At 37.6% G+C, this 16,670-nt stretch overlaps 1 protein-coding gene across 1 annotated transcript; it reads left to right on the top strand.

The window, feature by feature from the left end:
• The first annotated feature begins 5,346 nt into the window (after positions 1-5,346).
• pcf11 (PCF11 cleavage and polyadenylation factor subunit) lies at positions 5,347-16,669 on the top strand. The gene is made up of 17 exons (XM_026357477.1): positions 5,347-5,717; positions 7,928-8,053; positions 8,416-8,592; positions 9,484-9,690; positions 9,947-10,971; positions 11,089-11,263; positions 11,538-11,913; positions 12,205-12,348; positions 12,736-14,000; positions 14,083-14,149; positions 14,230-14,352; positions 14,673-14,790; positions 14,899-15,082; positions 15,255-15,410; positions 15,527-15,619; positions 15,794-15,829; positions 15,917-16,669. Exons 1-17 carry the CDS (start codon positions 5,475-5,477, stop codon positions 16,136-16,138), a joined length of 4,737 nt encoding a protein of 1,578 aa, XP_026213262.1. The 5' UTR covers positions 5,347-5,474; the 3' UTR covers positions 16,139-16,669.
• Position 16,670: the final 1 nt, after the last annotated feature.

Below are 16,670 nucleotides of genomic sequence, written 5' to 3'. Positions count from 1 at the left end.
ATAAATAAATAATGAGAATAAATAAATAATAGATAAATAGATAGATAAATAAATAAATAGTAGTAAATAAATAAAATAGATAGATAAATAGATAATAGATAGATAAATATAATAAGATGATAAATAATAAATAAATAGATGATAAATAGATAATAGTAATAGATAAGATAAAACAAATATAAGATATGTAGAATGACTACGATAAATCAATAAGATCGAAAATACAGAATAATGATACCTAGACATAGTTATATTAAATTACTACCATTGTCTAACTTACCTGGTTATATAGATTTGATAACTACCAGATATATATATCATTTGATAACTTTACCCTGTAGTTAATATATATATTTTGATAACTTACCTGTAGTTACATATTATTGATAGTATGTTATATAATATTTGATAACTTTACCCTGTTTATTATTAATATATTTGATACTTTACCCTGTAGTTATACTATTTATGGATAACTTACTGTGTTATATATATTATATTTGAACTTACCCTGTGTTTTATTATATTTGATAACTTTACCCTTGTAGTTTATTATATATTATAACTTACCTGTAGTTAATCTATATTATTTGATAACTTTACCCTGTAGTTATATATATATATATATTTGATACTTTACCCTGTAGTTATTATATATATATATTGATAACTTACCCTGTAGTTATATTAGATAAATTGATAACTTTACCCTGTAGTTCTATAATATAATATTATTTGATAACTTTACCGTATTTAATATATCATATTTGATAACTTTACCCTGTAGTTATATAATATTATTTAAACTTTACCCTGTAGTTATATATATCTATATTTGATAACTTATCCTGTAGTTATATTATATATATATTTGATAACTTTACCCTGTAGTTATATATATATTTTTGATAAACTTTACCCTGTAGTTATATATATATATATTTGAAACTTTACCCTGTGTTATATATATATTATATTGATAACTTTACTTGTGTAGTTATTTATTATATATTTGATAACTTTATCTGTAGTTATATATATTATTTGTAACTTTACCCTGTAGTTATATTATATATATTTGATAACTTTACCTGTAGTATATAATTATATTATTGATAACTTTACGTAGTTATATATATATATTGATAACTTTACCTCGTATATAGATATATATATATTTGATAACTTTACCTGTAGTTTATATATATATATATATTTGATAACTTTACCCTGTAGTTATATTATTATATATTTGATAACTTTACCCTGTTTATATATATATATATATTATTTGATAACTTTACCCTGTAGTATATATATATATATATTTGATAACTTACTCTGTTGTTATATATATATATATATTTGATAACTTTACCCTGTAGTTATATATCTATATATATATTTGATAACTTTACCTGTAGATCTATATATATATATATATTTGATACTTTACCCTGTAGTTCATTATTCTATATATATATGTAACTTTACCCTGTAGTATATATATTATATTTGTACTTACCCTGTAGTTATATATATATATTGATAACTTTACCCGTAGTTATATATATCTATTTGATAACTTTACCTGTAGTCTATTATATATATTTGATAAACCTTGTTTATATATATATATATTGGTAAAACTTTACCCTGTAGTTATATATATATATATTGATAACTTTACCCTGTGTTTATATATATATATATTTGATAACTTTATCCTGTAGTTATATCTATATATATATTTGATAACTTTACCCTGTAGTTTATATATATATATTGATAACTTTACCCTGTAGTTATATATATATATTGATAACTTTACCCTGTAGTTTATATATAATATTTTATACTTTACCTGTAGTTATATATTATATATATTTGATAACTTTATCTGTAGTTATATATATATTATTTGATACTTTACCCTGTGTATATATATATATTTGATAACTTTACCTGTAGTTATAATATATATATATTGATAACTTTACCTGTAGTTATATATATATATTTGATAACTTTACCCTGTAGTTATATATATATATATATATTTGTAACTTTACCCTTTAGTTATATATTAATTATTTGATAAATTTACTCTGTAGTATATCTATATATTTTGTAACTTTACCCGTGTTATATATATTATATATTTGATAACTTTACCTGTAGTTATATATTATATTATTTGATAACTTTCCCCTGTAGTTATATCTATATATATTTGATAACTTTACCCTGTAGTTATATATTATATTTGAAACTTACCTTGTTATTATATATATATTTGATAACTTTACCCTGTAGTTATATATATATTTTGATACTTTACCTGTAGTTATATATATATATATATTTGATAACTTTATCCTGTAGTTATATATATATATTTGATAACTTTACCCTGTAGTTATATATATATATTTGATAACTTTACCCTGTAGTTTATATATTATATATTTGATAACTTTACCCTGTAGTTTATATATATATATATATTTGTAACTTTACCCTGTAGTTATTATATTAATTGATAACTTTACCCTGTAGTTATATATATATATTGAACTTACTTAGTTATATTATATTATATTTGATAACTTTATCCTGTAGTTATTATATATATTTGATTAACTTTACCTGTAGTTATTTATATATATTTGATAACTTTACCCTGTAGTTATATATATATATATTTGATAACTTTACCCTGGTTATATATATTATATATTTGATAACTTTACTCTGTAGTTATATATATATATATTTGATAACTTTACCCTGTAGATATATATATATATTTGATAACTTTACCTTGTAGTTATATATATATATATATTTGATAACTTTATCCTGTAGTTATATATATATATTTGATAACTTTACCTTGTAGTTATATATATATATATATTTGATCTTTATCCTGTAGTATATATATATATTGATAACTTTACCCTGTGTTATATATATATATATATTTGATAACTTTACCCTGTAGTTATATATTTATATATTTTGATAATTTACCTGTAGTTATATTATATTATTTGATAACTTTACCTGTAGTTATATATATTATATATTTGTAAACTTTACCCTGAGTTATATATATATATATATTTGATAACTTTACCTGTAGTTATATTATTATATATCTATTTGATAACTTTACCCTTGTAGTTATATATATATATATATTGATACTTTATACTGTAGTTATATATATCTATTTTGATAACTTTACCCTGTAGTTCTAATATTATCTATATTTGATAACTTTACCTGTAGTTTATATATATATATTATATTGATAACTTTACCTGTAGTTATATATATATATTATATTTGATAACTTTACCCTTGTTATTATATATTATTAATTGATACTTTACCCTGTAGTTTAAAATATATATATTTGATACTTACCCTTGTAGTTATATATATATATATATTTGATAACTTACCCTGTAGTTATATATATATATATATATTTGATAACTTTACCCTGTAGTTATATATATATATTTGATTACTTTACCCTGTGTTATTATATATATATATTTGATAACTTTACCCTGTAGTTATATATATTATATTTGATAACTTTACCCTGTGAGTTATATATATATATATATATTTGATACTTACCTTGTAGTTAATATATATATATATATTTGATAACTTGTACCCTGTAGTATATATATATATTTGATAACTTACCCTTGTAGTATATATTATTTATTTGATAACTTTACCCTTTGTTATATATATATATATATTTGATAACTTTACCCTGTAGTTATATATATATATTTGATAACTTTACCCTGTAGTTATATATATATATATTTGATAACTTTACCCTGTAGTTATATATATATATATATTTGATAACTTTACCCTGTAGTTATATATATATATATTTGATAACTTTACCCTGTAGTTATATATATATATATTGATAACTTTACCTGTAGTTATATTATATATATTTGATAACTTTACCTGTATTATATACTATATATATATTTGATAACTTTACCCTGTAGTTATATATATATATTGATAACTTTATCCTGTAGTTATATATATATATTTGATAACTTTACCCTGTAGTTATATATATATATTTGATAACTTTACCTTGTAGTTATATATATATATATATTTGATAACTTTATCCTGTAGTTATATATATATATATTTGATAACTTTACCCTGTAGTTATATATATATATATATATATATTTGATAACTTTACCTTGTAGTTATATATATATATATATTTGATAACTTTATCCTGTAGTTATATATATATATTTGATAACTTTACCCTGTAGTTATATATATATATATATATTTGATAACTTTACCCTGTAGTTATATATATATATATATTTGATAACTTTACTCTGTAGTTATATATATATATATATATTTGATAACTTTACCCTGTAGTTATATATATATATATATATATTTGATAACTTTACCCTGTAGTTATATATATATATATTGATAACTTTACCCTTTAGTTTATATATTATATTTGATAACTTACCCTGTGTTATTATATATATATATTTGATAAACTTTACCCTGTGTTATATATATATATTTGATTACTTTACCTGTAGTTATATATATATATATTTGATAACTTTACCCTGTAGTTATATATATATATATATATATATTTGATAACTTTACCCTGTAGTTATATATATATATATTTGATAACTTTACCCTGTATTTATATATATATATATATATTTGATAACTTTACCCTGTAGTTATATATATATATATTTGATAACTTTACCCTGTAGTTATATATATATATTTGATAACTTTACCCTGTAGTTATATATATATATATATTTGATAACTTTACCCTGTAGTTATATATATATATATTTGATAACTTTACTCTGTAGTTATATATATATATATTTGATAACTTTACCCTGTAGTTATATATATATATATTTGATAACTTTACCCTGTAGTTATATATATATATATATTTGATAACTTTACCCTGTAGTTATATATATATATATTTGATAACTTTACCCTGTAGTTATATATATATATTTTATATATGACCACGTGTCTCACCGTACGACGCCATGCTTTGTGCTTTTCCCACGTTGTGGTCTCTGTCGTTAAGTAACAATAAGGTCACACAACTTAAATGCGATTGGCTCATTTATGTGGCCGTTATTCTGTCAAACCAATCAAAATCTAAGACCTGCTAGAGACAGCCTGACACTAGCCAATCGGTGGTACCTGACGTCACGCGCAATATAAAATCTACCATGTGACGTGTGAAGCCTCCAGTTACAGTCGCCATCTTCTTGTCCTGGACGGGAAGGGAACGACGACAAGCGGCGGCTGAAATAAATCCCAGAACCGGCGTTTGTTCACCGAGTTTCGGTGAAACACGTACGCTGTATGTGTTCATGGACTGCCTGCTAATCAATGGTTATGGTATTGATAAGGCTGGTGTAGGTTTTCACGGGTTGTTCGGCTCAAACATGGACGACAACGCGGCGAGGGAAGATGCCTGCCGAGAGTATCAGTCGTCGCTAGAAGACCTGACGTTCAACAGCAAACCGCACATCAACATGCTGACCATTCTGGCCGAGGAAAACCTCAACTTCGCCAAGGATATCGTCGCAATTATTGAAGCACAAATAACCAAGGTTTTTATAAATATAGCATACTTCCAATTTCAGATGTTCTGTCGATGTATGTAGTAGGCCCAGTTGACGATGTGCTGTTTGCTATGCTAAACATGGCGGCTGTCGTTATGTTACACAACATGTCACTTAGATACGTTACAGTTCGCTGTTGTGCTGGTTAGACACAATATCCAGTTGCACTTCATTATTTTAATTCCATTTTGGATTATTCCGTTATATATGTATATATATATATATATATATATATATTCGTTTACTTCACGAGAAAGTATAATTTCATTTTAACACTCAACGTAACATTGAGTCGAAACTCGCCGCATTTATTTAAATTCAACTTTTGATGTCTCGGCTTCAGTTAAAGTGAAAATCCACCGTAAATGAATAGGTCTCAGGGATATTTGTCATGCAGACTATATACTATGTGTGAGATAATGTGTTCAGATACGATACTTCATTACAATGGTGATTTGAGACAGTGAATCATTGCCATGCGTTTTAGTTATTGTTGACTTCAGCTGAGAACAGCAGACCTACAAAAACGATCATGCTGTACAAGAAATGAGCAGGAAGGAGGAAGGAGGGAGGTGTAGAAAGACCGACTGCTATAGAGCTCGTTTTCTGCCTTACCCTCTGCTGGCTACCTGGACCAGGTGTGTTGGCTGAATATACCTTATCCAGATAATCATCACTGGGACTGTTGGAATTCAAGGAAGAAAAACGTTTAGTGGTATTATGTATTTTAAGCATAAAGGATAAAAATAGTGTCATTAATGTTGAGATTTGTTCCTGAAATGTAAGTCACAAAGAACAGGAAAAGATTGCATTGAAGCCAGTAGAAACCATCCAAGGTTGATTTAACATCTTATGTCGATTAGTCACAGGAATGGGGCCCAGTAACATGTTAACAGTTTAGAGAGGAAAATCCTTTGGTTTTGCAGCAGTAGTTTGTTCTCTTACGGTGGATTTTGACTTAACATGTGCAGCCCTGACTTTTTACGGCCACTCGAAGTAGACCACACCAGGGATTTTTAAAAATGGTTTTCAGTCTAATCTATTGTTAGTCAACACTGTAGAGCAGATACTGTTTAACTCAGGAGGTCTGGCCTCTTTACAGCCTGCTCCACCCTCTACAGAAATGCTTCTCCGTCAGCAGTTTGCTTCAGTTACCTGTGGTCAGGGTTTGCTTTTTGAAGCCAGGCGACACAAAGCTTTGGTAACGTGAAGCCTGATAGGAGTAGATTAAAAAAAAAAAAAAAAAGTTTCTCTGCATTAATTCTCTAGTGAATCTTGAATCACTGAAATGTCATTGAATGGTAAAAATGTTATAATAAAAAATATGAAATGTGCTTTTTGTCATTTTTTATTTCCCAGTGTAATTTATTGGTATGACTCTGGTTTCCATTTACTGACACAGCTCGGTGTGATTCAGCTAGTTCAAGCTGGCTGTACAACCAGTGTTACTCAACTGGTGCTGCTGAGTTTAGCAACAAACTCAAATGTTCAAAGTTTAAATGCACTTCTCAGTCTATTTAACTAAATGCCTTCAAATCACTTGTCTTATTTTCTAACGGGTTATCAAAGCTTTTTTCTTTTTTTGTTTGTTTTTTGTTTTGTTTTTTTAAAACAACAGAAGAAGGAAAAACTTTTAAGGCTTAAAACTTTGAAAATGTGTGAATAAAACTCACTGGTGTTGGAGTTAAACTCGGCAATTTGTGATCTGGGTAAAGTACAAAGAGTGGTTTAAGGAAAAACCCTCTTTGGAGGTAAGAGCTTCCCGAGGACTTGACTCATCTGCACTTTTGTACCCTTCAGTGCATCATGGACATGTTTTTATTTTCTCCCCCGAGTTTGGGGAAGGACCACATCTTCCATGTGAACTGAGTGATTACGATTGAAGACAATTTTTTTTTTTTTTTTTTTTTTTTTTGAAGCAGTTGTGATCACACCTTCAGTGATTACAAAGGACTTTATTGTGGTATTTTCCCCCAAGTTTTATTTTGATATCGGAGTGATGAAGAGTCTTCTGGACTGGCTTTTCTTTCCCCATTTGATGTTCACTCTTTTTTACTTTTTCTTTTTGTTTAATTTTTTCACACTGGGGGTGGTAAAGGGCAGTAGAATCTTGTCAAGGTGTAATTTGAACATTTGTTCTGAAATGTTGGTTTAACCCCTGTTGTGTTCTAAACTTGTCGAGTTCTCTATTGCTCCAGGCCCCATCTGCTGAGAAGCTTCCAGTTTTGTACTTAGTGGATTCCATAGTGAAGAATGTTGGAGGAGAATACCTTGCAGTGTTTGCTAAAAACCTAATCACTTCATTTATATGTGTCTTTGAAAAGGTACAGTTCTCTTTGCTGCCGTTTTAGCATTTTAAAAAATTAGGCACTAAGAATCTTAGCAGCCCACTTCACTTCCCTCCTATTGTGTTGCTTGCTTTGAATGTGTAGTAACCTACTGTGCTCTTGTGGACTTAATGCTGATAATACCTAATGTAGTTTTGTTAAGAAAAGTGTGGGAGTTATGGTTAATGCTACATTTAATTTCGCAATTATCTTTTCTTACCTAAACTTCAGTTTTTAATTGTACTTTCACCTTTTGTAGTTGTAAAGTTCGAAGTACTCACTCTGTTTAAGCTTCAACTGTGATGCATTTTTAGTTTTGTGTTAGTAGCTGTGGACCAAGTCATGTCCTTTGTTTGTAGGTGGACGAAAACACTAGAAAGAGTCTTTTCAAGTTACGATCGACGTGGGATGATGTGTTTCCTCTTAAGAAACTGTACGCGCTGGACGTCCGGGTCAACTCTCTGGACCCGGCCTGGCCCATCAAGTCACTGCCACCCACTGGAAGCATTCATGTAAACCCCAAGTTTTTAAAACAGGTGCGTATGTGCTGCATAAAAACGTCAGACTGTGCTTTTTTTTTTTTTAATGCTGAGCCTTAAGGCTTTATAAATTAGTTACTGAAGCTTTAGCAGCATTGTTTTCTGCTCTGGATGTGTATTGTTGCCGTTTCTTGTACCCGTTCTTGGGGATGATGATAATGACAAATATTAGTCCACGATTGATAAAATATTTACTAATTTTGCGTTTCTAGAACCTTGACCTTTTAGGTCCTGTTTACATCTGGTATTAAGTTGGGTCCAGCCCAGAAACAAAACCTGTCGACATACACATGTCTCCAATGTATCCAGTAGACTGCTATGCTTACGTTCTTTTCTGTTTTGGTGCAATATCACTAAAACAACCACACATTTTCCTATGTTGCTGTCAGGGATGCACAAGTACACATTAGCATTTACATTATCCCTGTGGTTGTTAACACATTTATTTAGCACCGTTCACTTGTGATCTGATTGCCCAGGACACATCAACACAGGGTATAAACAGGATCTTTGTCAATCTTTGCTGTAAAACGTAAGCATAGTCACAAACAGGGAACTTGTGCTATGTAGCAAATTCCTAGGATTTGTCAAACTTCTATGTGGCAAATGCTGAATTTGTGCTTGGAATAGCCCACACAAGATAGATTACCTGTCAAGTCAGTCAAAACTAGTTTATCATATCATTCCTATTTGAGAAGCTAACCACTCTAGTTTCACTGATGATGAAAATCATTCATCAAAGCCCAGAGTTCGAATCAGGTCATTTACACCTCTTACAATTTTTCATCACTATCAAAGTTAATTGTGAGGGAACAAGTATTAGCATAACCTCTCACACTGACAAAACTAGATTTGATGTTGACTGTGACTTCTATCCCATGTCTCCAGTCTGAGGAGGCATCCTCTCCTCCACCAGCCCCCACACAGGCGCCTCCACCAGCGGTGCCTGCTCCCCCGCCAGTCCCGGCCATCAGCCAGTCCAGTCTGACTCAGGAGCAGATCATTCGGCAGCAGCTGCTGGCCAAACAGAAACAGCTTCTCGAGCTTCAGCAGAAGAAGATCGAGCTGGAACTGGAGCAGACCAAGGCACAGCTGGTAGGACACCTAAGATCCTATTCCACATCTGCTTTGTGGTTCTACTTGTTACTAATAGATTATTTTCTCTTGGTTTGTGTTATCCTTTCTTAATATTTGTTACTTCTCAAATATTATTACAACTTCAAGCATAAACAACATTGTTAAAACTACTTCAGCAACTGTTGTCAAACAAGAATAAAGCACATTTCTGAGCTGCTTCCTGTCAGTTTGCAGTAGTAAAACAGAATCACCAACAGTTTTAATGTGTCTGCAGGCTGGTGGATTTGTGTTACCAACGTCAACTCCAGTCTCCACCCCAGTAGCACAGACCGTGGTCCAGAAGCCTGTCAGCCAAACTGCGCCTGTGGTTCGACCATGGATCCCTCCTTCTCAAACTCAGACCGACACCAAGCCATCCACTCGAGACCCCCGTCTGAACCGCGCCATTCCCCCAGCTGCCTCCCAACCCAAAGAACAGCTTACGGGGAAAAAAGAGAGTCCTCCTACAACAGGAAGTCCTGCTCTGACGCCTGAGAAACGGCTTCCAGAGAAACCCATACGACCAGAGAAGCCTAAGACCCAGAGGAAAGACGTGATAGAAGAGAAGTCAAAGTCCAAGTCTCCTTCTCCGTTGGCTAAAAATGTCCAGAGTAAAAACAAACAGATGGAGGCTGAGATTCAGAAATCCGCAGACAGCACAAAGAAAGATCCCAGATTGAGGAAACGGATGCAGGACAAGACCGGGGAGGCCAAAGATGATGAGCTGAAAGAGAAGAAAAGATGCAGTGATAAGAAGGAGCGAGGAGAGGAGGCTGTACGAGGAGCAGAGCCTCAGAGGTTGAGCAAAGGGAAGCTGGTAAACGGTTCAGTGACAAAACACGACCGCGATGAGTCCATTGAAAAGGCAGAGTTCAAGACTGGAGGCAATGCACGAACGCATGCCAGGAAACGCACCCGCTCTCGGTCCAGGTCGCGCTCTCCCACTTCTTCCCCAAAGAGGAAAGATAGACGTTCACCTAAGAGCAGAGCCAGGAGCAGCTCCCTGTCCCCAACACCCTCTCACAAATCTGGGCAACCGAGGAGGATCCGTACGGACGAACCGCTGCACGTCAAGCCGGGACGAGATGACCGGCCAACGACCAAGAAGAACCAGTCGGAGAGCAGGAGGTTAAAGAGGCCTGTGGAGGACCGGCACTCTGACTCCAGAGACTCTCACTCCCCACGAAGCCATGATGTAGGTGGTAAGGAGACTAAGGAGGCTCTTCACCGCTGGAGGAGCGGCTGGGAGGAGAACAAACAGTGAGTACATGAAGTCATGTTGGACAGTGATGATCATAGGACTACAGGTTGTCTTTGAGTGTATGGATAAAGCTGTGGATATGTGGAAAAAAAATAAAAAATTTGTTTCTACTTCAGTGTAAAACTGTCGGAGGACTCCCATGTGAAGCCTGGACCTCAGCGACATAAACCATACAGTACCCCAACTCGCCCCACCACCCCTCGAACTTCTAAACACCGCCTCAGTGTTGATGCCAACCTCCAGATACCTGATGTGCTTAACTCTGCCTCCAAGAAGGACCTGATCAGGAGGGTATGTTAAACTGTGCTCACATGGTCTTAATTCAGGATGAAGGTAACTCAACACCTGCACAATAAAAAGTATACGCTAAGTGGCAGAACATGGGGATGTTATATACAGGTGTTGTTGGTAAAGAGTATCAAACCACTAAATTTGAACTTATGAACCTGCTAATGTGCAATCACCGGCCACAAGATGGTGCCAAACACTATTTTCAGATTATCTGAATGAGTATTCTTCAGTTACTTAAGGTTTGAGCAGAGCTGTTGTCTGTGTTTCTCTGCAGGCCAGTAAACGTCTGGAGAGTGGGGAGATTTCCCAGGACGAGTTCCTGAACGTGGCCCACAAGATCAAACATTTCTTCCAGTACCAGGAAGAGAAGCAGCAGCGCTCTGACAGCTGGGATGACTCCACTGAATTTTCTGGCAAGAAACAGCCTCTGCTGACCAAGCCCCTCTCACCTCTGCCCCGACCCCACGACGGCATGGACGCGGCAGAGCTGTCGTACTACGAGCACAAGTCAAAGCTGAAGAAGACACAGGTCACCCGCCACCCCGCTGGAGAGCAGTGGGAGACCGAGGAGAGTCCGGAGGAGAGTGAGAAGACTGGAGGCAGCCAGAGCACATCACTCAAGTTCAACCGAGTGCCACTGGACAGGCCAGGTGAGCTGAGGGTGATCTGGGAAATGGGGATCAAGTATCAGCCAGAGCTGCAACATGTCCCTTTTATTGGATGAATTGAATTGGCAGCTAATCTGACAATAATTTTCAGGTGAAAACGCAAATATTTGCTGGTTTTGGCTGATAAAACCTAAACTGAGGGTTGGTTTTTGGGATTTGGACCATATGCATCACTTGAGGCTGTTAACTGATAATTAAGTTTGGCGGTTAAAGTTTTGTTTGGTACAATTTAGACCCCTGTGACTCATTATGTCATCGTTGTTCTTATGACAGGCGAACGGCGGAGTAAAGAGTGTGAAGAACCACGGCCTCCGCTCGGCCTCATGATTGAAGAGTACAACCATGGCAAAGAGTTCCCCCCTTTGAAATCTCTGCCAGGCCTTCGTTTCACAAGGAGGGCGAACCCCAGAGAGACCAGTAAGTCTGCTGCTTCCACCAACTGCTTTACCTGATCTGTGAAAGCAAATTATCTGGAATCTGTCGTCTTTATCCAAAGTGAGGTCAGAGGTCAGGTTCTGGAGTGGGGAGGTGTCCGAGTCAGGGATACTTTAGCAGGGCTAGACACTTGTAAAGGGTTAAAGAGACACATTTCATTAGATCTGTTGATGCTGAGTTATTCACAGCACAGTCTCAGAATATTATCAGCTCATAGGTTGTCATTGGAGCTGAAGTCAGTGAATCCTCATTAGGATCTGAGCTCTTTAAACAGCTTTCAATGAGATGAAGCTTTCCGATGCCTGAAACGACCGTGAGTGTCGAGGATTCTGTGGAACGTTGACGGTGACGTTTTGTTTTTGTTTCCAGGTGAGAGGGAGTGGAACTCGCCGCTGACTGAGCGCCAGCGCTACGATCGTGAAGAGCAGAAGAGTGGTTACGACGCTCCACGGAGATACGCCGCACACCCTGACCCTCGCAGGCCAGAGGGACTCCCTCCCTCTGGCACCGTAGTCCACAGAAACTGTCCGAGCCCAGTTGGTCTGGACCCCCCAGCCCCGAGGTTTGAACGTGAACGTCTGTCTCCCTTACACCAGAAGGAGTCAGCAGAGAGCCCGATTCCACGCTTTGAGAGCCCCAACAGTGAGCACTCTGATGACGGGCCCCTCAATTTGGATGTGGCTTCTGCTCACCCTCACGCCCCCCCCAAATCCATCCTCAAAGTCCCACCCCGAGGGGGGGCATTGTCGTCTGTCCGACAGCACGGTGACTCCCCAGGACACACACCACCTCACGACGGAGGGCACCCACCCTCCCGGTATGAGGTTCCCGGTCACATGGGCCCCTCCAGACCACACCCTCCAGGGTGGTACGAGGACTCCCCACAGTTTGAAGGTCCCCACCACCCAGGTCCTGGCAGGTTTGACGGTGGGGGGGCTCCTCATCCAAACATGCAAGAGAGGTTTGATGACCCTGGGCAGTGCGATGGCCCTCCCATGTCTCACGGTCCAATGAGAGGCAGAGACGGTATGGGGAGGTTTGACGGTCACCCACACGTCCCCGGGAGGGTTGATGGTCACATCAGTCAGCAGCCCCCAGTGAGGTTTGTGGGCCAGGGCCCTGGACCAGGAGCTTTTGAGGGCCCAATGCAGCGCTTTGATCCACCGCGGCGCTTTGATAACCTGGGCCCTGGTCCTGGATCTGGACCGATGGGCTTCCAGCAGCAGCGACCCCTGCGCTTGGACTTTCCGATGAGGTTTGATGGCCCTGGTCGCTTCGAAGGCCCAGGACAGCCGGGTCCCATGTATGACATACCCCCCCGCTTCAGTGGACCGCCCGGCCAGCAGGGACCCACAAGGTTTGCTCCCCAACACAACATGCAGCCCCCCATGAGGCCGATGGCCCCACCCATGTATGACAACTCCATGGCCCCCCAGCAGAACTTCAACATGGCACCCCAACATTTCTCAGAGCCAATGAACCCTCAGTTCCCTGCCGGGCCGATGCAGTTTCCAGCTCAGCCAAACCTGCAGCAGGCCGGAAACTTCAATATGCAACCGGCCCCGGCCTTCAACCAGCCGGCCGCAGACCCCTTCTACAACGCTGCTGCCCCCGCTGTCGGCATGCAACAACCGGTGAGTGACACCTGTCGATCATCCGTCAGTGATATTACTGAACCTGCTGCTTTGTGCTGACGCTGGTTTAAAATGCTTTTAGGTGAACATGATGGGAAACATGACCCAGCCCTTCCTGCCTCAGAACCCAGTGCCTTTCAGACCACAGGGTAAGATCATCCTTCTTAGTCTCCTCTGCACAAGTTTCAAGAGCTTCCTCCATAGTGATGGGGTGTTTGTTTCTCTACAGCTCCTCAGGTCGTTGCTCCAGAGAACCACTTTGGTCAGGTCGACGTCAACGACCTGCTGTCCAAGCTCATCTCCACCGGCATCATCAAACCCTCGCAGCCTGATGCCGCACAGACCAGCAGCGGTCAGTGGAGTAGATATGAACATCACAGCAACTGATTGATTTACGGGGGCCTTGAATATTTTTTCTTACCTGTAGTGATCAGAAATCATTGCCAGACTTTGTGTCCTTAAGACAAATCTGAAACACATTTATATAATTTTATAGAATCTAGACACCAGTGAAGAGTCACATGAGCTCTGGACTCATGTTCTATGATGGTCCATATCTATATTTAATAACTCACTGTTGGAGCTCGTGACCATATAAAAGGTTTTTAAATGTTTTAAAAAGTCCAACATTGAATATTTACACTGTTAAAACTGTTGAATTTGTTTTTCCAGAGACGTCTTCCACAGCTCCAGCAGCTCCACCTGTGGAGGAGGAAGAAGAGGAGGAGCAGGAGGTGGAGGAGGAAGATATCCCCGACCTCACCAGCTTCAGCATCGATGACATGAAACAGTGAGTGCAGATGATGTTGGAGAGGACAGAACCTGAATCTGTTCAGTTTAAAGCTGAATCACGGTGTTTTCACTCGAGTTTAAAATGCTCTCGCTCTCTTTCTCTCAGGCGTTACGAGAGCGTGGTGACCAAACTGTACTCAGGGAACCAGTGCTGCCTGTGCAGCATGAGGTTCACCACCGCTCAGACCGACATGTACGCCGACCACCTGGACTGGCACTTCAGACAGAACCACGCCGGCAAGGTGGCCAGCAAGAAGGTCACACACCGCCGCTGGTACTACAGCCTCACGGTGAGAACACACCCTGACATGAAAACAATCTTCTTTGTGTAGCATGGTTCTTACACAGGAAAAATTAGTCCGTAAGAATCATTGGGGAAAAAAATAAGTAAAATAAATAAAAAGTGCAAGTTAGGCTACAGTTAGCTGTAGATAAAACAGACCATGATGTCTGAACCATCAGGACTGGATCGAGTTCGAGGAGATCGCCGACCTGGAGGAACGAGCCAAGAGCCAGTTCTTCGAGAAGGAGAACGAGGAGGAGGTTCAGAAAAACCAGGCGGCGGCCAAAGAGAAGGAGTTCCAGAGTGTGAGAGCCACCAAGGACCAAGTGGGAGAGGTGAGGCCTTCAGCTGCAGCAATAAGTTTTCTAAAACGTGTTGATGAGACGTCACCGTTCGAGACTCTACACAAACACAGATGTGAAATGACGCCTGGTGGTTTTCTTTCCTGCAGTCGTGTGAAATCTGTCAGGAGCCGTTTGAGACGTACTGGGTGGAGGAGGAGGAGGACTGGTTCCTGAAGAACGCCGTCCGAGTCGACGACAAGGTACGACGCAGTAAAACGTTCTTTCTGCTCCTTGTTAGATTTTTAGGTGCAGTGCGTCACATTTAGTACTGTGGATTAAATCTCACTCGCTGCATCACTGAGTATGTGTAACAGTCAGACTGCTCTTTATAAACGTGTACTGAGTGACTGACAGGTGCTTTTGTTTCTGTGCAGAACTTCCACCCGTCCTGTTTTGAAGATTATAAAAACGTAAGTAACTAAAGAAAAAATCCTGTAAGTGTGAAAAATGAATAAATCGAACTTTCTGATGTTTGAGCTGCTGATGTTTCTCCTCAGTCGTGCGTCGACGTCACGCCGTCGCCAAACAAGGTGCTCGCCGACCACCCACTGAGCGCCTTCATTAAGACTGAAGAGGAAGAGGAGGGGGTCGCTTCCTGCAGCGTGGCCCCCGCCGCATCAGTCAAACAGGAAGTGGATTCGGACAAACTTCCTGAGGTGAAGGAGGAAGAGGAGGAGGTTTTAACAGAGAACGTGCAATCGGAAGAAAACAAACCGTGACCTGCTGCTGCCTCTGTCACCTTTTCTGTTTCTGAGGAAAAGGTGTTTTTTAGTGGAGGGGGGGCAACTTACACTTGAATACATTTTTGTATTTGGACTGGACGCGACCATTTCAGGTCCCGCTGAACTGAAGGCGTTTGTGAAAACAAAGAAATGTTTTGTTTCCTTTGGTAAAAAGTGTAAATGATTTAATTTATAAATTAAAGTATTTTTTGTATCTCTGGTGTAACAGTGATTGAATCTAACAGCTGCTGTTCGCTGCCTGTTGTCTGTAAATAGTTAATCACTTGGTGAGTTCATTGGTTGATGGATAGTTGCAGGTGCGTTGAAGGTAAGCATCATCTGATTGGACGGCTGAAGGCTCCGCCTGCTCTTTGGGAGGCGCTTACGCCGAGGATTCGAGTCGTCATTTTTTGTTTCTCCTGAAACTTCAATAAAAGAGTCTGAACCTTTGTTTGTGTGAAGCCGTGATTTAATGATCAGTTTGTCATTTAGGTTCCAGAATTAAAATAAAGCTTCAGTGGGTTTAAAC

The sequence above is a fragment of the Anabas testudineus genome, chromosome 10, assembly GCF_900324465.2.
Source record: "Anabas testudineus chromosome 10, fAnaTes1.2, whole genome shotgun sequence".
Classification (NCBI taxonomy): Eukaryota; Metazoa; Chordata; class Actinopteri; order Anabantiformes; family Anabantidae; genus Anabas; species Anabas testudineus.
This window is presented reverse-complemented; position numbering and strand designations above follow the sequence as displayed.